Source organism: Ranitomeya imitator, chromosome 4 (genome assembly GCF_032444005.1).
Source record: "Ranitomeya imitator isolate aRanImi1 chromosome 4, aRanImi1.pri, whole genome shotgun sequence".
In the NCBI taxonomy this organism is placed as follows: Eukaryota; Metazoa; Chordata; class Amphibia; order Anura; family Dendrobatidae; genus Ranitomeya; species Ranitomeya imitator.
Window position 1 is genome coordinate 715,627,300 of NC_091285.1, and position 20,994 is coordinate 715,648,293.

General features: G+C 45.9%; 1 protein-coding gene across 1 annotated transcript in view; it reads right to left on the bottom strand.

Annotated features, from left to right (window-relative positions):
- The window catches only part of NFAM1 (NFAT activating protein with ITAM motif 1), a 47,369-nt gene extending 26,716 nt beyond the window's left edge, over window positions 1-20,653 (bottom strand). The window contains exons 1-3 of the mRNA XM_069767505.1: window positions 20,556-20,653; window positions 17,333-17,626; window positions 16,067-16,197 (exon numbers count right to left, since the gene is read on the bottom strand). Coding sequence (XP_069623606.1) covers window positions 16,067-16,197; window positions 17,333-17,626; window positions 20,556-20,610 — 480 coding nt within the window. The 5' untranslated portion in view covers window positions 20,611-20,653. The remainder of the gene's footprint in view (window positions 1-16,066; window positions 16,198-17,332; window positions 17,627-20,555) is intronic.
- Window positions 20,654-20,994: the final 341 nt, after the last annotated feature.

A 20,994-nucleotide genomic window follows, 5' to 3' on the forward strand; every position in this document is an offset into this window, starting at 1 on the left:
GCCACTTCTGATTTCTGCCCCTCTAACACCTCTGGTCTGCTGGCCCCTGCAGCTCGTGTGAGAACCATCACGGGCGCTGTGTGCAGGGAATGCCAGAAGCAAACGGTCAACAAGAGTTGATTGTTTGGTTGCTAATATTATTTCCAAGTTCTCATGTGGCATTATATTTTGCAATTTGCCTTTATAGCGAGGATCAAGGAAGCAGGCCAACCAGTAATCGTCATCGTTCATCATTTTAGTAATGCGTGTGTCCCTTTTGAGGATACGTAAGGCATAATCCGCCATGTGGGCCAAAGTTCCAGTTCTCAAATCTGCGGTTGTGCTTGGTTGAGGGGCAGTTTCAGGCAAATCCACGTCACTTGTGTCCCTCCAAAAACCAGAACCCGGCCTTGCCACGCCACCAATTTCCACTGGCCCCGGAAAAGCTTCCTCATTAAAAATATAATCATCCCCATCATCCTCCTCGTCCTCCTCCTCCTCTTCGCCCGCTACCTCGTCCTGTACACTGCCCTGGCCAGACAATGGCTGACTGTCATCAAGGCTTTCCTCTTCCTCAGCTGCAGACGCCTGCTCCTTTATGTGCGTCAAACTTTGCATCAGCAGACGCATTAGGGGGATGCTCATGCTTATTATGGCGTTGTCTGCACTAACCAGCCGTGTGCATTCCTCAAAACACTGAAGGACTTAACACATGTCTTGAATCTTCGACCACTGCACACCTGACAACTCCATGTCTGCCATCTTACTGCCTGCCCGTGTATGTGTATCCTCCCACAAAAACATAACAGCCCGCCTCTGTTCACACAGTCTCTGAAGCATGTGCAGTGTTGAGTTCCACCTTGTTGCAACGTCTATGATTAGGCGATGCTGGGGAAGGTTCAAAGAACGCTGATAGGTCTGCATATGGCTGGAGTGTACGGGCGAACGGCGGATATGTGAGCAAAGTCCACGCACTTTGAGGAGCAGGTCGGATAACCCTGGATAACTTTTCAGGAAGCACTGCACCACCAGGTTTAAGGTGTGAGCCAGGCAAGGAATGTGTTTCAGTTGGGAAAGGGAGATGGCAGCCATGAAATTCCTTCCGTTATCACTCACTACCTTGCCTGCCTCAAGATCTACAGTGCCCAGCCACGACTGCGTTTCTTTCTGCAAGAACTCGGACAGAACTTCCGCGGTGTGTCTGTTGTCGCCCAAACACTTCATAGCCAATACAGCCTGCTGACGTTTGCCAGTAGCTGCCCCATAATGGGAGACCTGGTGTGCAACAGTGGCAGCTGCGGATGGAGTGGTTGTGCGACTGCGGTCTGTGGACGAGCTCTCGCTTCTGCAGGAGGACGAGGAGGAGGAGGAGGGGGTGCGAACGGCTACAGCCAACTGTTTCCTAGACCGTGGGCTAGGCAGAACTGTCCCAAAATTGCTGTCCCCTGTGGACCCTGCATCCACAACATTCACCCAGTGTGCCGTGATGGACACGTAACGTCCCTGGCCATGCCTACTGGTCCATGCATCTGTTGTCAGGTGCACCTTTGTGCTCACAGATTGCCTGAGTGCATGGACGATGCGCTCTTTAACATGCTGGTGGAGGGCTGGGATGGCTTTTCTGGAAAAAAGTGTCGACTGGGTAGCTCGTAGCGTGGTACAGCGTAGTCCATCAGGGCTTTGAAAGCTTTGCTTTCAACTAACCGGTAGGGCATCATCTCTAACGAGATTAGTCTAGCTATGTGGGCGTTCAAACCCTGTGTACGCGGATGCGAGGCTAAGTACTTCCTTTTTCTAACCATAGTCTCATGTAGGGTGAGCTGGACTGGAGAGCTGGAGATCGTGGAACTAGCGGGGGTGCCGGTGGACATGGCAGACTGAGAGACGGTGGGAGATGGTATTGTTGCCGCCGGTGCCCTAGATGCAGTGTTTCCTACTACGAAACTGGTGATTCCCTGACCCTGACTGCTTTGGCCTGGCAAAGAAACCTGCACAGATACTGCAGGTGTTGCGGAAAATGGTGGCCCTACACTGCCGGAAGGGATGTTGCGTTGATGACTAGCTTCATTGGCCGAGGGTGCTACAACCTTAAGGGACGTTTGGTAGTTAGTCCAGGCTTGCAAATGCATGGTGGTTAAATGTCTATGCATGCAACTTGTATTGAGACTTTTCAGATTCTGTCCTCTGCTTAAGGTAGTTGAACATTTTTGACAGATGACTTTGCGCTGATCAATTGGATGTTGTTTAAAAAAATGCCAGACTGCACTCTTTCTAGCATCGGATACCTTTTCAGGCATTGCAGACTGAGCTTTAACCGGATGGCCACGCTGTCCTCCAACAGGTTTTGGCTTTGCCACGCGTTTTGGGCAAGATACGGGCCCGGCAGATGGAACCTGTTGCGATGTTGATGCCTGCTGCGGCCCCTCCTCCTCCGCTTCAGAACTGCTGCCGCCTGCACCCTGTTCCCCCAATGGCTGCCAATCGGGGTCAAGAACTGGGTCATCTATTACCTCTTCTTGTAGCTCGTGTGCAACTTCGTCTGTGTCACCGTGTAAGTCGGTGGTATAGCGTTCGTGATGGGGCAACATAGTCTCATCAGGGTCTGATTCTGGATCAGTACCCTGCGAGGGCAATGTTGTGGTCTGAGTCAAAGGACCAGCATAGTAGTCTGGCTGTGGCTGTGCATCAGTGCACTCCATGTCAGATTCAACTTGTAATGGGCATGGACTGTTAACTGCTTCACTTTCTAAGCCAGGGACGGTATGTGTAAAGAGCTCCATGGAGTAACCCGTTGTGTCGCCTGCTGCATTCTTCTCTGTTGTTGTTTTTGCTGAAGAGGACAAGGAAGCGACTTGTCCCTGACCGTGAACATCCACTAACGACACGCTGCTTTTACTTTTACCAGTTTCACGAGAGGAGGCAAAAGAGCTAGAGGCTGAGTCAGCAAGATAAGCCAAAACTTGCTCTTGCTGCTCCGGCTTTAAAAGCGGTTTTCCTACTCCCACAAAAGGGAGCGTTCGAGGCCTTGTGTAGCCAGACGACGAACCTGGCTCCACAGCTCCAGACTTAGGTGCAATATTTTTTTTCCCACGACCAGCTGATGCTCCACCACTACCACTACCCTCATTACCAGCTGACAACGAACGCCCCCGGCCACGACCTCTTCCACCAGACTTCCTCATTGTTTTAAAAACGTAACCAAACTAACGGTATTTGTTGCTGTCACACAAATTACATGGTGAGCTATAACTTCAGTATGATTTAGCTACCCCTTTACAGGTGGGTGAGACCGCAAGGAAAATCAGGCACAATGTTACACACTCTGTTTTTGGTGGCAACAAATGAGAGAGATGCCACACACGCAGGACTGTCACTGAAGCACAAATGTAAATATTAATCTCCCACTGATTTGTTGTTTTTGTTTTTTTTCAGGGAGACTTTAGAAAAAAAAATAATAGAATAAAATGATTTTTTAAGGAAGAATTTAGAAACCAAATAAAATAAAATGATTTCTTCAGGGAGAATTTAGAAAACAAATAAAACAAAAAATAGGCTTTCTATGGCCCACTGAGTGAGAGATGACGCACACAGGAGTCAGGAGTGGCACACAAGCCCAGAGGCCAATATTTATCTCCCAATGATTGATGTAGTGATTTTTTCAGGTAGATGTTGGAACCCAAATCAAGCTAAAAAAATAATAGGCTTTCTATGGCCCACAATTGGAGAGAGAGAGAGAGATGGCACACTCAGGAGTCAAGACTGGCACACAATCAGAAAGGGCAATATTAATCTCCCACTGATTTGATTTTTTTTTTTTTTTTTCAGGGAGACTTTAGAAAAAAAAAATAATAAAAAAAAATGATTTTTTCAGGATGAATTTAGAAACCAAATAAAATAAAACGATTTTTTCAGGGAGAATTTAGAAAACAAATAAAACAAAAAATAGGCTTTCTATGGCCCACTGAGTGAGAGATGACGCACACAGGAGTCAGGAGTGGCACACAAGCCCAGAGGCCAATATTTATCTCCCACTGATTGATTTAGTGATTTTTTCAGGTAGATTTTGGAACCCAAATCAAGCAAAAAAAATAATAGGCTTTCTATGGCCCACAATTGGAGAGAGAGAGAGAGATGGCACACCCAGGAGTCAAGACTGGCACACAAGCAGAAAGGGCAATATTAATCTCCCACTGATTTTATTGATTTTATTTTTTTTCAGGGAGACTTTAGAAAAAAAAAATAATAAAAAAAAATGATTTTTTCAGGAAGAATTTAGAAACCAAATAAAATAAAATTATTTTTTCAGGGAGAATTTAGAAAACAAATAAAACAAAAAATAGGCTTTCTATGGCCCACTGAGTGAGAGATGACGCACACAGGAGTCAGGAGTGGCACACAAGCCCAGAGGCCAATATTTATGTCCCACTGATTGATTTATTGATTTTTTCAGGTAGAATTTAGAACCCAAATCAACCAAAAAAATAAATAGGCTTTCTATGGCCCACTATTTGTGCACGCTCAGGACTGGCACACAAGCCCAGAGGCCAATATTAATCTCCCACTTTTTTATTTTTTTCAGGGAAAATTTATAAACCCAATAAAATAAATAATAAATAGGCTTTCTATGGCCCACTATCTGAGAGAGAGAGATGGCACGCTTAGGACTGGCACACAAGCCCAAAGGCCAATATTAATCTCCCTTTTTTTTTCAGGGAGAAATTATAAACCCAAAAAAAAAAAAATAAATAGGCTTTATATGGCCCACTATTTGTGAGAGAGATGGCACGCTCAGGACTGGCACACAAGCCCAGAGGCCAATATTAATCTCCCACTTTTTTTTTTTTTTTTTCAGGGAAAATTTATAAACCCAATAAAAAAAGTAATAAATAGGCTTTCTATGGCCCACTATCTGAGAGAGAGAGATGGCACGCTTAGGACTGGCACACAAGCCCAAAGGCCAATATTAATCTCCCTTTTTTTTTCAGGGAGAATTTATAAAACCAAAAAAATAAAAATAAATAGGCTTTCTATGGCCCACTATTTGTGAGAGAGATGGCACGCTCAGGACTGGCACACAAGCCCAGAGGCCAATATTAATCTCCCACTTTTTTTTTTTTTCAGGGAAAATTTATAAACCCAATAAAATAAATAATAAATAGGCTTTCTATGGCCCACTATCTGAGAGAGAGAGATGGCACGCTTAGGACTGGCACACAAGCCCAAAGGCCAATATTAATCTCCCACTGATTGATTTATTGATTTTTTCAGGTAGAATTTAGAACCCAAATAAAGCAAAAAAAAAAATAGGCTTTCTATGGCCCACTGAGTGAGTGATGATGCACACAGGAGTCAGGAGTGGCACACAAGCCCTGAGGCCAATATTTTTCTCCCACTGATTGATGTAGTGATTTTTCCAGGTAGATTTTAGAACCCAAATCAAGCAAAAAAATAAATAGGCTTTCTATGGCCCACTGAGTGAGAGATGGCACACACAGGGATGGCACTCTAGCAGAAATGCCAATCTTAATCTCCCACAAAAAAAAAAAAAAAAAGGAACTGTCCTTCAATTACTATCTCCCTGCAGTAATCTCAGCCAGGTATGGCAGGCAGCAATAAGGAGTGGACTGATGCACAAATTAAATAAAAAGTGTGGACAAACAAACAAGATAGCTGTGCAGAAAGGAAGGAACAAGAGGATTTGTGCTTTGAAAAAAGCAGTTGGTTTGCACAGCGGCGTACACACAGCAATGCAGCTATCAGGGAGCCTTCTAGGGCAGCCCAATGAGCTACAGCGCTGAGGAAAAAAAAAATGTAGCTTCCACTGTCCCTGCACACCGAAGGTGGTGTTGGGCAGTGGAAATCGCTACAGCACAAGCGGTTTGGTGGTTAATGGACCCTGCCTAACGCTATCCCTGCTTCTGACGAAGCGGCAGCAACCTCTCCCTAAGCTCAGATCAGCAGCAGTAACATGGCGGTCGGCGGGAACGCCCCTTTATAGCCCCTGTGACGCCGCGGACAGCAAGCCAATCACTGCAATGCCCTTCTCTAAGATGGTGGGGACCAGGACCTATGTCATCACGCTGCCCACACTCTGCGTTTACCTTCATTGGCTGAGAAATGGCACTTTTCACGTCATTGAAACGCGACTTTGGCGCGAAAGTCGCGTACCGCATGGCCGACCCCGCACAGGGGTCGGATCGGGTTTCATGAAACCCGACTTTGCCAAAAGTCGGCAACTTTTGAAAATGAACGACCCGTTTCGCTCAACCCTAGTGCAGAATAGAGACACGGGGCAGAATACAGAAAACTAGGGCAGAATAGAGACAAATGGGGCAGAATAGAGACATGTGGCAGAATAGAAACATGGGGGCAGAATAGAGAAAAATGGGGGCAGAATAGAGAAAAATGGGGGCAGAATAGAGACAAATGGGGGCAGAATGGAGACATGGAGCAAAATGGAGACAAATGAGGCAAAATAGAGACAAATGGAGGCAGAATGAATACACATGGGTGCAGAATGGAGACACATGAGGGCAGAATTTTCACAAATGGGGGCATAATATACACAAATGGGTGCATAATATACACAAATGGGTGCAGAATGGAGACTAATGGGGATAGAATGGAGACTAATGGGGGCAGAATGGAGACATCGGGGCAGAATGGAGACATGGGGGCAGAATGGAGACATATGGGGCGGAATAGAGACAAGGGGGCAGAATGGTGACACATAGGTCAGATTGAAGACAAATGGGGGCAGAATAGAGACATGGGGGCAGAATGGAGACACATCGGGGCAGAATGGAGACTAATGTGACAGAATGGAGACACATGGGGCAGAATGAAGACAAATTGGGGCAGAACAGAGACAAGTGGGGCAGAATTTAGACAAATGGGATAGAAGTTAGATAAATGGGGCAGAATTTAGACACATGGGGCAGGATGAAGTCACATGGTGCAAGGATTGAGACATGTGGTATCCAGAATGGAGTAAACATGGGAGCAGGACGTGGGACATTATTTCTGTGGGGGCTAATTTAGAAATATTATTACTGCTGTGTTGTATTCTATTTTTGAGGATACTATTTTCAGTGAGGGGGAGGTCCTGTTACTGTTCCGAGCGACACTATGTCCCTTTTTTTTTCTTCATCTGGTGTAGTGTAGAAGTTGGGGAAAAAATGGGGATTTTGTTCTGGAAACGGTGCTCTAGATAACTTACTTAATGTAGAGACAAGTCATGGCTGGAAGAAGTGATGGCAGTGTGTGCTGGATGGAGAAGAAAAGTGAAGATTAAGGACTTCGACTAGAGACGTCACTGGTAGGTCAGGGTGTTACCTGTACACTGACACTATATACACTATATAATGTATACAGAGCTCCTGTGTATAATATCACTGGTGATCACTGTATTACCTGTACAGTATATACTACTGTATATACAGAGCTCCTGTGTATAAGGTCACTGGTGATCACTGTATTACCTGTACACTACATACTATATACAGAGCTCCTGTGTATAATGTCACTGGTGATCACTGTATTACCTGTACACTATATACTATATACAGAGCTCCTGTGTATAAGGTCACTGGTGATCACTGTATTATCTGTACACTGAAAGTATATACAGAGCTCCTGTGTATAATGTCACTGGTGATCCCTGCATTACCTGTACACTATATACTACTGTATATACAGAGCTTCTGTGTATAATGTCACTGGTGATCACTGTATTATCTGTACACTGACACTATATACAGAGCTCCAGTATATATCACTGCTGATCACTGTATTACCTGCATGTTGACACTATACACAGAGCTACTGTGTATAATGTCACTCATAACTCAGCAGGTTTAAGATATTCCCTCTGGTTGTGACATCACTGAGTGGGCTGAGTTATGAAATGCACTCCTCTTATCTCAGAGGGTCTGAAGCATACTGAAAACTCCTAACCATCGTAGCTCAGGATGGCACCCTGTATAGTGACCATGGAACTACCATTCTTCCGGGCATGAGCTGATCGTTATTTTGGGCCCAAACATGAAGTATCTGTATGACCCGGTTGAGGAGAAACCTGTTTCTCCTTTGCGCTGCACTTAGAAAGTGCCCTGTGTGTGTGTAGTCCCATTGTCGCACATCCCAAATATATAACTTTCAGATCTCTGTCACCACCTGAGGTTGAATTATTCATCATGAATAATTCTCACACAACTCAGAGGACGCATGGCTGCAAACAAAAGCATTCCTGAGGGAGGGGGGAAGGAGTGTAGGATTACACAGCTGACAGGCAGTGTGAGGAGGGGGGTCAAAAAGCCCACAGTGTGTGTAGTAGAGCTCAGTGTGCGATCGAACAATAAGACATTACTAGATATTTCCTGATAGATAACCTACTTAGACACCTGCCTACTGACACTATATACAGAGCTCCTGTGTTGTCATATTTCCTGACACCTCCCCTTTTGGACTGCGCCACGGAGGCAAGACCTCTCGGTACTCCTCCATGCACACCTCAGCAGGTTCGCCCCGACGGGACAACCTGTCTGCATTGCCATGGTCGCTGTCCGTTTTCTGTTTGACTGTAAAGTTGTACTGCTGGAGGGCAAGGCTCCAGCACAGCAACCTTCCGTTGGTTCCAGACATGGATAGTAGCCAGTGCAGAGGGTTATGGTTGGTCACCACAGTGAAGATGCGACCATACAGGTATTGATGCAAACGTTGCAGGGCCCAGGCCATGGCCAGGCACTCCTTCTCGATGGTGAAATAGGCCACTTCCCTTGGCAGAAGCTTCCAGCTCAGGTACAACACGGGATGCTCTTGGTTCCCCGAGTCGACCAGGCTGAGTACAGCACCGAGGCCAAACTAGCTTGCGTCGGTCTACACAGAGCTGACAGGCAGTTGGAGGAGGGGGATCAAAAAGCCCACAGCGTGTGTCTGGGGCCACATGTCACTTACACATGCAGGCAGATGCAGCAGAGCTCAGTGTGCATTCGAACAATAAGGCATTACACCATTTTTCCTGTCAACAGTGATCACCAGTGACATTACACACAGGAGTTCTGTATATAGTGTACAGTGTACAGGTAATACAGTGATCACCAGTGATATTATGCTTTGGAACTCTGTATATAGTGTACAGGCAATACAGTGATCACTGGTGCCATTATACACAGGAGCTGTGTATATAGTGCATAGTGTACAGGTAATATAGCAAACACCAGTGACATTATACACAGGAACTCTGTATATAGTATCAGTGTATAGGTAATACAGTTATCACAAGTGACATTATACACAGGAGCTCTGTAAATAGTGTACAGTGTAGAGGTAATACAGTGATCACTAGTTAAATTATACACAGGTGCCCTGTATATAGTGTCAGTCTACAGGTAATGCAGTGATCGCCAGTGACATTTTGCCAGTGACACAGGAGCTCTGTATATAGTGTCAGTAGGCAGGTTTCTAAGTAGGTTATCTGTCAGGAAATATCAAGTAATGTTGTATTGTTCAAATGCACACTGTGCTCTGCTGCATCTGACTGCGTGTGTAAGTGACATGCGGCCCAAGACACATGCTGTGGGCTTTTTGACCCCCCTCCTCACACTGCCTGTCAGCTGTGTAATCCTACACTCCTTCCCCCCTCCCTCAGGAATGCTTTTGTTTGCAGCCATGCATCCTCTGAGTTGTGTGAGAATTATTCATGATGAATAATTCGACCTCAGGTGGTGACAAAGATATGAAAGTTATATATTTGGGATGTACGACAATAGGGATACACACCAGTGCGTTTTCCAAGTGCAGCGCCTAGGAGAAACAGATTTCTGCTTAACCGGGTCATACAGATACTTCATGTTTGGGCTCAAATTAATGCCCAGCTCATACCTGGAAGAATGGTAGTTCCATGGTCACTATACGGGGTGCCATCCCCGAGCTACGACGGTTAGGAGTTTTCAGTATGCTTCAGACCCTCTGAGAAAAGACGAGTGCATTTTATAACTCAGCCCACTAAGTGATATCACGACCAGAGGGTATATCTTAAACCTGCTGAGATATGAGTGAGTCTTTAGCCCAGGAAAAGAGCTAACAGCTGCTCTGCAAGCTGCTCTGATGCATTTTGATGTCGCCTCTCCCCCACCACATGGTTTGCAATGATCTGAAATGATATGAAAGAACTGTGTTTTTTTTCAACTTTCATCCCTTTTTATTTGTAATCATTCTGTACATATATAATTGTCTCATTTTATAATATCTTGCTCCACTTTTGTAAACACTGCCTACCTTTTAGAGTAAAATATATAAAATTAGTAGCTTCGTTTCTCCTTGCTCTATAACGTACTGTCACGTCCTCTGAAGTAAATTATGCTACTAATTGGGTTGGCTCCTGACCTGTTATTGATTTAGGAATAGGAGCTGGTGGCAGCGGACCGTACTGAGCTTGTTGGGTAAAGCTGGCAGTGACAGTACGGGGTTTATAAGTGTACTAGCTGAAGAGCCCGGCGTTGCCTGGGCATAGTAAATATCTGTGGTTAGTTATAGCACCTCACTTCTCTTATTTTCCCATCACGCCTCTCATTTTCCCAATCACATCTTTCATTTTCCCCCTCATATCTCTCATTTTCTCCCTCACTCCTCTCATTCCCCCCTAACACTTGTCATTTCGACCTCACATCTGTCATTTTCCGATCACTCCACTATTTTCCCTCACTCCTCTTTCGACCCCACATCTGTCATTTTCCGATCACTCCACTATTTTCCCTCACTCCTCTCATTTTGCACTCACACCTTTTCATTTTCACCTCAGTATATACATGTTTGTCATCTCCCTTATATATAGTATACACCTGTATGTCATCTCCTGTATATAGTATATACCTGTATGTCATCTCCCCTGTATATATAATATACCTGCTGTGTGTCATCTCCCCTGTATATAGTATATACCTGTATGTCATCTCCTCCTATATATAGCATATACCTGTATGTCATCTCCTTCTATATATAATATATACCTGTATGTCATCTCCTCCTGTATATAGTATATACCTGTGTGTCATCTCCCCTGTATATAGTATATATCTGTGTGTCATCTCCTCCTGTATATAGTATATACCTGTATGTCATCTTCTATATATAGCATATACCTGTATGTCATCTCCTCCTGTATATAGTATATACGTGTAGGTCATCTGCTCCTGTATATAGTATATACCTGTGTGTCATCTCCTCCTGTATATAGTATGTACCTGTATGTCATCTCCTCTATATAGTATATACCTGTGTGTCATCTCTCCTGTATATAGTATATATCTTTGTGTCATCTCCCCTGTATATAGTATATACCTGTGTGTCATCTCCTCCTGTATTAGACCTCGTTCACATATTATTTGCTCAGTATTTTTACCTCAGTATTTGTAAGCTAAATTGGCAGCCTGATATATCCCCAGCCAACAGGAAGCCCTCCCCCTGGCAGTATATGTTAGCTCACACATACACATAATAGACAGGTCATGTGACTGACAGCTGCCGTATTTCCTATATGGTACATTTGTTGCTCTTGTAGTTTGTCTGCTTATTAATCTAATTTTTATTTTTGAAGGATAATACCAGACTTGTGTGTGTTTTAGGGCGAGTTTCGTTTGTCAAGTTGTGTGTGTTGAGTTGCGTGTGGCGACATGCATGTAGCGACTTTTGTGAGATGAGTTTTGTGTGGCAACATGCATGTAGCAACTTTTTGTGTGTCGAGTTGCATGTGACAGGTTAGTGTAGCAAGTTGTGTGCAGCAAGTTTTGCGCATGGCGAGTTTTGCGCATGGCGAGTTTTATGTGTGGTGCCTTTTGAGTATGTGCAAGTTGTGTGTGAGGCAACTTTTGCATGTGCTGCAACTTTTGTACATGTGGCAATTTTTCCGCGTGTGCAAGTTTTGCATGTGGCGAGTTTTCCATGAGGTGAGTTTTGCACTTGTGGCGAGTTTTGCGTGAGCCTAGTTTTTGCATGTGGCGAGTTTTGCACGTGGCGAGTTTTGAGCGGCGACTTTTGTGTTTCGACTTTTATGTGGCGACGTTGGTGTATGTGTGGTGAAATGTGTGCTGAGGGTGGCATATGTGTTCAAGCACGTGGTAGTGTGTGGCGCATTTTGTGTGTGTTCATATCCCCGTGTGTGGTGAGTATCCCATGTCGGGGCCCCACCTTAGCAACTGTACGGTATATACTCTTTGGCGCCATCGCTCTCATTCTTTAAGTCCCCCTTGTTCACATCTGGCAGCTGTCAATTTGCCTCCAACACTTTTCCTTTCACTTTTTCCCCATTTTTTAGATAGGGGCAAAATTGTTTGGTGAATTGGAAAGCGCGGGGTTAAAATTTCACCTCACAACGTAGCCTATGATGCTCTCAGGGTCCAGACGTGTGACTGTGCAAAATTTTGTGGCTGTAGCTGCGACGGTGCAGATGCCAATCCCGGACATATATATACACACACACACACACATTCAGCTTTATATAGTAGATTGCTCGGCTATGGCTGGGAATAATTACATCACCCGCACTGCAGTGTGTGCCCAATAGCCAGTACATAGCAGGCAGCCATTCTGGTGACTAGTTATCCTAGGTGCAGTTCCCTGACTGACCTGAGGGTAAAGGGGGCGCCAGAGAGCTGCACGTTTCAAATCAGAACTGGGAAGTGGGATATAGATAAATCCTCTTCAGAAAAGAACTGGGGGCAGCCAAACAACCCCGTTTTATGACATATTGGTGTCAGCGGTGCGGTGGGCATGAAAAAAATATCCCCCCTGTAATTGATGACAGGTACTGTGCAGTGTATATATACAGGAGGAGTGGTACTGTGCAGTGTATATATAAATATGGGACAGGAGGAGCGGTACTGTGCAGTGTATATATAAATATGGGACATTAAGTAATGTAATAGATAAACCATTATTTCTTATTTTTAGTGACTCTATAGCGACGGGGTCTGTTCCGCAGGATTGGCGCATAGCAAATGTGGTGCCAATATTCAAAAAGGGCTCTAAAAGTGAACCTGGAAATTATAGGCCAGTAAGTCTAACCTCTATTGTTGGTAAAATATTTGAAGGGTTTCTGAGGGATGTTATTCTGGATTATCTCAATGAGAATAACTGTTTAACTCCATATCAGCATGGGTTTATGAGAAATCGCTCCTGTCAAACCAATCTAATCAGTTTTTATGAAGAGGTAAGCTATAGACTGGACCACGGTGAGTCATTGGACGTGGTATATCTCGATTTTTCCAAAGCGTTTGATACCGTGCCGCACAAGAGGTTGGTACACAAAATGAGAATGCTTGGTCTGGGGGAAAATGTGTGTAAATGGGTTAGTAACTGGCTTAGTGATAGAAAGCAGAGGGTGGTTATAAATGGTATAGTCTCTAACTGGGTCGCTGTGACCAGTGGGGTACCGCAGGGGTCAGTATTGGGACCTGTTCTCTTCAACATATTCATTAATGATCTGGTAGAAGGTTTACACAGTAAAATATCGATATTTGCAGATGATACAAAACTATGTAAAGCAGTTAATACAAGAGAAGATAGTATTCTGCTACAGATGGATCTGGATAAGTTGGAAACTTGGGCTGAAAGGTGGCAGATGAGGTTTAACAATGATAAATGTAAGGTTATACACATGGGAAGAGGGAATCAATATCACCATTACACACTGAACGGGAAACCTCTGGGTAAATCTGACAGGGAGAAGGACTTGGGGATCCTAGTTAATGATAAACTTACCTGGAGCAGCCAGTGCCAGGCAGCAGCTGCCAAGGCAAACAGGATAATGGGGTGCATTAAAAGAGGTCTGGATACACATGATGAGAGCATTATACTGCCTCTGTACAAATCCCTAGTTAGACCGCACATGGAGTACTGTGTCCAGTTTTGGGCACCGGTGCTCAGGAAGGATATAATGGAACTAGAGAGAGTACAAAGGAGGGCAACAAAATTAATAAAGGGGATGGGAGAACTACAATACCCAGATAGATTAGCGAAATTAGGATTATTTAGTCTAGAAAAAAGACGACTGAGGGGCGATCTAATAACCATGTATAAGTATATAAGGGGACAATACAAATATCTCGCTGAGGATCTGTTTATACCAAGGAAGGTGACGGGCACAAGGGGGCATTCTTTGCGTCTGGAGGAGAGAAGGTTTTTCCACCAACATAGAAGAGGATTCTTTACTGTTAGGGCAGTGAGAATCTGGAATTGCTTGCCTGAGGAGGTGGTGATGGCGAACTCAGTCGAGGGGTTCAAGAGAGGCCTGGATGTCTTCCTGGAGCAGAACAATATTGTATCATACAATTATTAGGTTCTGTAGAAGGACGTAGATCTGGGTATTTATTATGATGGAATATAGGCTGAACTGGATGGACAAATGTCTTTTTTCGGCCTTACTAACTATGTTACTATGTTACTATGTTACTATGAGGAGTGGTACTGTGCAGTGTATATATACAGGAGGAGTGGTACTGTGCAGTGTATATATACAGGAGGAGTGGTGCTGTGCAGTGTGTATATACAGGAGGAGTGGTACTGTGCAGTGTATATATACAGAACAGGAGGAGTGGTACTGTGCAGTGTATATATACAGGACAGGAGGAGTGGTACTGTGCAGTGTATATATACAGGACAGGAGGAGTGGTACTGTGCAGTGTATATATACAGGACAGGAGGAGTGGTACTGTGCAGGGTATATATACAGGACAGGAGGAGTGGTACTGTGCAGTGTATATATACAGGACAGGAGGAGCGGTACTGTGCAGTGTATATATACAGGACAGGAGGAGTGGTACTGTGCAGGGTATATATACAGGACAGGAGGAGTGGTACTGTGCAGTGTATATATACAGGACAGGAGGAGCGGTACTGTGCAGTGTATATATAAATATGGGACAGGAGGAGCGGTACTGTGCAGTGTATATATACAGAACAGGAGGAGTGGTACTGTGCAGGGTATATATACAGGACAGGAGGAGTGGTACTGTGCAGTGTATATATACAGGACAGGAGGAGCGGTACTGTGCAGTGTATATATACAGGACAGGAGGAGTGGTACTGTGCAGGGTATATATACAGGACAGGAGGAGTGGTACTGTGCAGTGTATATATAAATATGGGACAGGAGGAGCGGTACTGTGCAGTGTATATATACAGAACAGGAGGAGTGGTACTGTGCAGGGTATATATACAGGACAGGAGGAGTGGTACTGTGCAGTGTATATATACAGGACAGGAGGAGTGGTACTGTGCAGTGTATATACAGGAGGAGCGGTACTGTGCAGTGTATATATACAGGACAGGAGGAGTGGTACTGTGCAGAGTATATATACAGGACAGGAGGAGTGGTACTGTGCAGTGTATATACAGGAGGAGCGGTACTGTGCAGTGTATATATACAGGACAGGAGGAGTGGTACTGTGCAGAGTATATATACAGGACAGGATGAGGGGTACTGTGCAGTGTATATATACAGGACAGGAGGAGTGGTACTGTGCAGTGTATGTATACAGGATGAGGGGTACTGTGCAGGGTATATATATACAGGAGGAGTGGTACTGTGCAGTGTATATATACAGGACAGGAGGAGTGGTACTGTGCAGTGTATATATACAGGAGGAGTGGTACTGTGCAGTGTATATATACAGGAGGAGCGGTACTGTGCAGTGTATATATACAGGACAGGAGGAGTGGTACTGTGCAGAGTATATATACAGGACAGGATGAGGGGTACTGTGCAGTGTATATATACAGGACAGGAGGAGTGGTACTGTGCAGTGTATGTATACAGGACAGGAGGAGTGGTACTGTGCAGTGTATATACAGGAGGAGCGGTACTGTGCAGTGTATATATACAGGACAGGAGGAGTGGTACTGTGCAGAGTATATATACAGGACAGGAGGAGTGGTACTGTGCAGAGTATATATACAGGACAGGAGGAGTGGTACTGTGCAGTGTATGTATACAGGATGAGGGGTACTGTGCAGAGTATATATACAGGACAGGAGGAGTGGTACTGTGCAGTGTATGTATACAGGATGAGGGGTACTGTGCAGTGTTTACCTCTTTCTTCCAGAAAACTGGCAGTGTTAAGCAACTTCCAGATCCAGCCAGGAGTAGGAGGAGGATGAACAGCGCTACCAGGGCAGAACAAAGCTTATCAGCAGCACTGGAGGGAGCCACATAGAAATAATCTGCAAACATAAAGTTAAAATATCAGAAAAGAAGTATGCCTGCAGGGTGATACAGAGAGGAGGGAGCTGTGACTCCGCCCCCTGAAGGGTGATACAGAGGGGAGGGAGCTGTGACCCCGCCCCTTGCAGAGTGATACAGATAGATGGGAGCTGTGACCCCCCAAACCTGCAGGGTGATACAGATAGGAGACGGCTGTGGCCCCACCCCCTGCAGGGTGATACAGAAAGGAGGGAGCTGTGACTCCGCCTCTTGCAGGGTGATACAGATAGATGGGTGTGGTGAAATATGTGTATATACATATATATATATATATGTGTGCAGTGACCTATGTATAGGTATTGTGTGACTAGTAACACCTGTCCTAAAGGCTGCATGTTTCACCCAAGTGTTAATATGTATTTTCCTGAGACAAGCAGACTTCTGTCTCCAAATCTCACCAGGGGGTCTAGCTAGGACCAAGAAGAAAGGGTAACACTTGACACCTCCTAGCTCTTGGAAGAGAGATATCAATTACGGCCTGATAGTATCTCTGTGAGAACGTTTACACAAAGGATCTCAAGAGAAAATAATATATTCATTGGTAGCGCAGCCGTGGTCCAATCAGACTACCAAGTTAGATGATTTCTGTAAGTTTTCTCCTGTTTATGTTATAATGTTTTGCATAAGTTGTATGTCTTTTTATTATCATATTTTTATACCTTTTTCGTACTGTAAGCACTGAACCTTTTTGTATTAAAGTATAATCTTTAACAAGTTGAACCTTGAATGTTCTAACAAATCCATAGCCTAAGGTGTGTGAGCCATAGGTGTGGTAGACAATATTATTATTATTAATATTTCCGGGACTCATCGCCCGTGTGTTCAGTGAGTGGTGGCAGCGTGTATGAGCGGGTGTGTGGCCTGGGTCGGTGTGTGATTTATACTCCCATTATAGCATAGGACAGAGGTTGAATGCTGGACTGAGAGTGGGGAGATAGAATAACCCTTGCAGGAACAACCAAGTCACGTGCTGAGAGCGGATATGTGACGAATTAGTGACACCACGGAGTGGGGATCCGTGACAATGGGAGCTGTGACCACGCCTCTTGCAGGGTGATATAGATAGATGGGAGCTGTGACCCCGCCCCTCCTCACCTCTTGTATATACATAGGTCCCTTCTCCGTCCTTGCTGCAGTCTCCACAGCTCACCCTACAGTAGTATACACCCGGGCTTCCTGTGACGCTGTGATTATAGGTCACTGTGTGATTCACCGGTTCTAGTGACAGTGTGTTCTGAGGTTCCTTGGGGTGTTCGGCCCGATACAGAAAGGAAGTTAACTTTTGTGTGGTGTCAGCCATGATTGTAATATCACACTTAATGATAACCAGGTCGCCAGCCTTCGAAGCCAAATATGGAGGTTTCTGGGTAACAGACAGCAATGTACAGGCTGAAAGAGACCGTCAAGAACACAAACATGAAATATACTATCACCGTGACTTGTATACACACAGTCCAGACATCGCTACATCATGACTTGTATACACACAGTCCAGACACTGCTACACCATGACCTATATACACACAGTCCTGACACCGCTAGACTGTGACCTGTATGTACACTGTCCAAACATTACTACACCATGACCTGTATACACACACACACACACAGTCAGACATTACTACATCATGACTTGCATATGCAGCGCCCCAGGGTCCTGGTCGTTGCAGTAATGCCATTTTCCTCTAGGGGGGAGTGATGTTATATTTGGAGGCAAAAGAAGGACAACTGAATCCAGGTATCACAAACATGCAACACATTTCGCACTCCAGGCCACCAGGGGGAGCTATGCTCCTATTTATTAGGGCACTCTTCACACTTAGGTAAAACTGGTTGCCTGGGGAGGAAGTTAGGCAGTTGCTGGCTGAGCTTTGTTCAGCTAGTTGGTCCCTGACAGGGGTGGGAGCCTGTCAGAGAACGAGACAGAAGGACACGGACCTGTGCCTGCCCTAAGTGCGGCAGTTTCTAAGAACGGACACTGAAAGAGAATTGTATTGTAGAGAGGGTGAAGAAGTCATAGCAAAGGAGTGGATACCAGGAAGGGTTCTGCCCTACACAGGCTGCCTCCTTTTGAGGTGCAGGATCCCGGTAGCTGGAACGCCGAGGGAGCAACGATCCTTTATGCCTTGCTCCAGAGACCGGCAGGACAGCTAATTTCACGTTACCTGTTCGCCCCTACACCCAGGAGGCAAGGTGGCACCCCTTAGAGGCTGGGGCATGATAGAGCCCCTGTAAAACGCCTCAAGACACCGGTCATACGGGTTTGCCCTATCCATCTGGGGGACAGAGAGAGAGAGACAACATCTAGAACATCTGTGAGGACCTTATGAGAAGCTTAGTAGTAAATTACTGCAACACCCAGGCGCTAGAGGAAGGCTACTGATTTTCACCTGGATAAGGGGACTCTGGATTCGCCTCCAAACTGGCCGGACTCTGTCTGCCCTGTGATCTGGTGCTCTGGACTGTGGATGCTGAAGCCTTCAGTAAAGGTAAAGAGACTGCAACCTTGTGTCTTCGTTCTTCACTGCACCTCTCACCATCCACCATCTACACACCGGGAAGCCCTGGGGACATACTTCACCTGTGGGAAGGTATACGATCTAGCTGCCATAACATCACCCCAGCGGACCCCTTAAAGCAGCGTCCGTCACCCTGACCGAATACCACAGATGGCGTCACGAACATTTCCCCTTTAAAGACCTTTCCCTTTTACACGGACGTCCCAGGGCCACGGACGGGGTCAGCCACCGTGACATCCCCCTGTGAACCGAAGGACCCGGTACCGAGTACCCCACGGCCCCATGGTGGCGTTCCACACACACAGTCCAGACATTACTACACCACGACCTGTATACACAACTTCCAGACACTACTACACCGTGACCTGTGTACACACCTTCCTGACACTACTACACCGTGACCTGTATACACACACTGTCCAGACATTGCTACACCATGACCTGTGTACACACAGTCAAGAGTCTGTTTGGTCTCTAGCTTTTGATTCTACCAAACATGACATACTTTTATTCCCTGGCATGTGCTTTTGCCTCTGTTGGTTCCTGGTCTGTCTTTGGATGTGCTCTTTACTTTTGACTGACCCTTTATTAAGGTTTTGACGACTGTCAGCACAGAATGACTGTTCGACCCAAGTAGAGTTCGAGGCATCGTGGCGGCCAATCATCTAAGTGTTCCTTCCAATCTAGTAAGGTGCACTGAAGTGTTTGGTCACACCAAGGGAGTGTTGAGAGCCTGTACTTGGTTTGAACTGTCATTCCCAGCTGAATCTTTCTAACCCTTGCTTTATTCTTAGTTGACCCCTGGTCTGCTATAGATGGAATCTGGCCTTACTGTAGTTAGTCGTTAGTTATGGGTTGCATGACCTCTCCCTGGTCCTAGGCTTAGTTGCCTCTCTTGGTCCTGGACTCAGTGAACCCCTTAGTCCTGGGCTCAATGGGACTCCATTGGACCTGGGCTTAGTGTATGCCCCTGATCCTGGGGTCTGATCCTGGGGTCAGTTGACCCCCTGGACCTGGCCTCACTAGATTCCTTGGTCTTGCGCTCATTGGGCCCTCTTTGGTTTTGGGTCCCTTTGGTTCTGAGCCGAGTGGACTCCCCTGGTCCTGGATTCAGTGGAACCCCATGGTCCTGGGATAAATGGACCCCCATGGCCCTGGGTTCAGTGGGATTTCCCTGGTACTGGGCTCAATTGCCCCCTTGTCCTGTGTTCAGTGCCTCCCCCCAGTCCTGGACTCTGTGGGCCCTTTATCCAGGGCTCAGTGGGCCCCCATTGTCCTTAGCTCAGTGGCTTGATTGTCATTGGCTCAGTGGGCCCCATTTGGTTTTAGGTCCCCTTGGTTCTGAGCCCAGTGGACCCCCATGGTCCTGGACTCAGTGGACCCCCATGGTCCTGGACTCAGTGGACCCCCATGGTCCTGGACTCAGTCGACCCCCATGGTGCTGGACTCAGTGGACCCCCATGGTCCTGGACTCAGTGGACCCCCATGGTCCTGGACTCAGTGGACCCCCATGGCCCTGGGTTCAGTGGGATTTCCCTGGTACGGAGATCAATTGCCCCCTTTCCTGAGTTCAGTGCCTCCTCCCCAGTGCTGGACTCTGTGGGCCCCTTATCCTGGGCTCATTGGGCCCCCATTATCCACAGCTCAGTGGCCTTCTTGTCCTGGGCTCATTGGTCCCTCCTGTTTCTCAGCTCAGTTGCTTCCTTGTTCTTGGCTCAGTGGTCCCCCCCCATCCTCGGTTCAGTTGCCCCCTGTCCCTGGTTCAGTGAGCCCGGGCTATCCGGCTCTGTGTATGTTACCTTGTGTCAGAGAAGGCCCCAGTATCAGGAGCAGTGTGATTACGGCGGTCTCCATCGTCTTCTCATTACTTCTCCTTTCTCAGTCAGGAAGTGTCTCAATCCTCTGTCTCTTATAATAGAGGCGACGTCTTCCTGCCTCCATCCTCCCTGATTGACCCGGAAGGGGGACACAGTGGACCAAAATACTGGGAGCACAAAAGTGAATTTTTTGGGTCATTCAACAAATCAGTTGAGATTCAGATGACGTGCCGACCTTGAGACGGGAGGGTGATCGTATTTCACTTTTGAAGAAGAAGGAATTGAGATGGATATTTCAACTTGAAACCCTTTACCCAAAGGGACTGAATATCGAATATCAGCAGAATTGTTTTCTCTAGTAATCCGTGGTTCTATTATAGCTCATCAGTGTATTGTTTGTAACTTTCTATCGTATACTTAC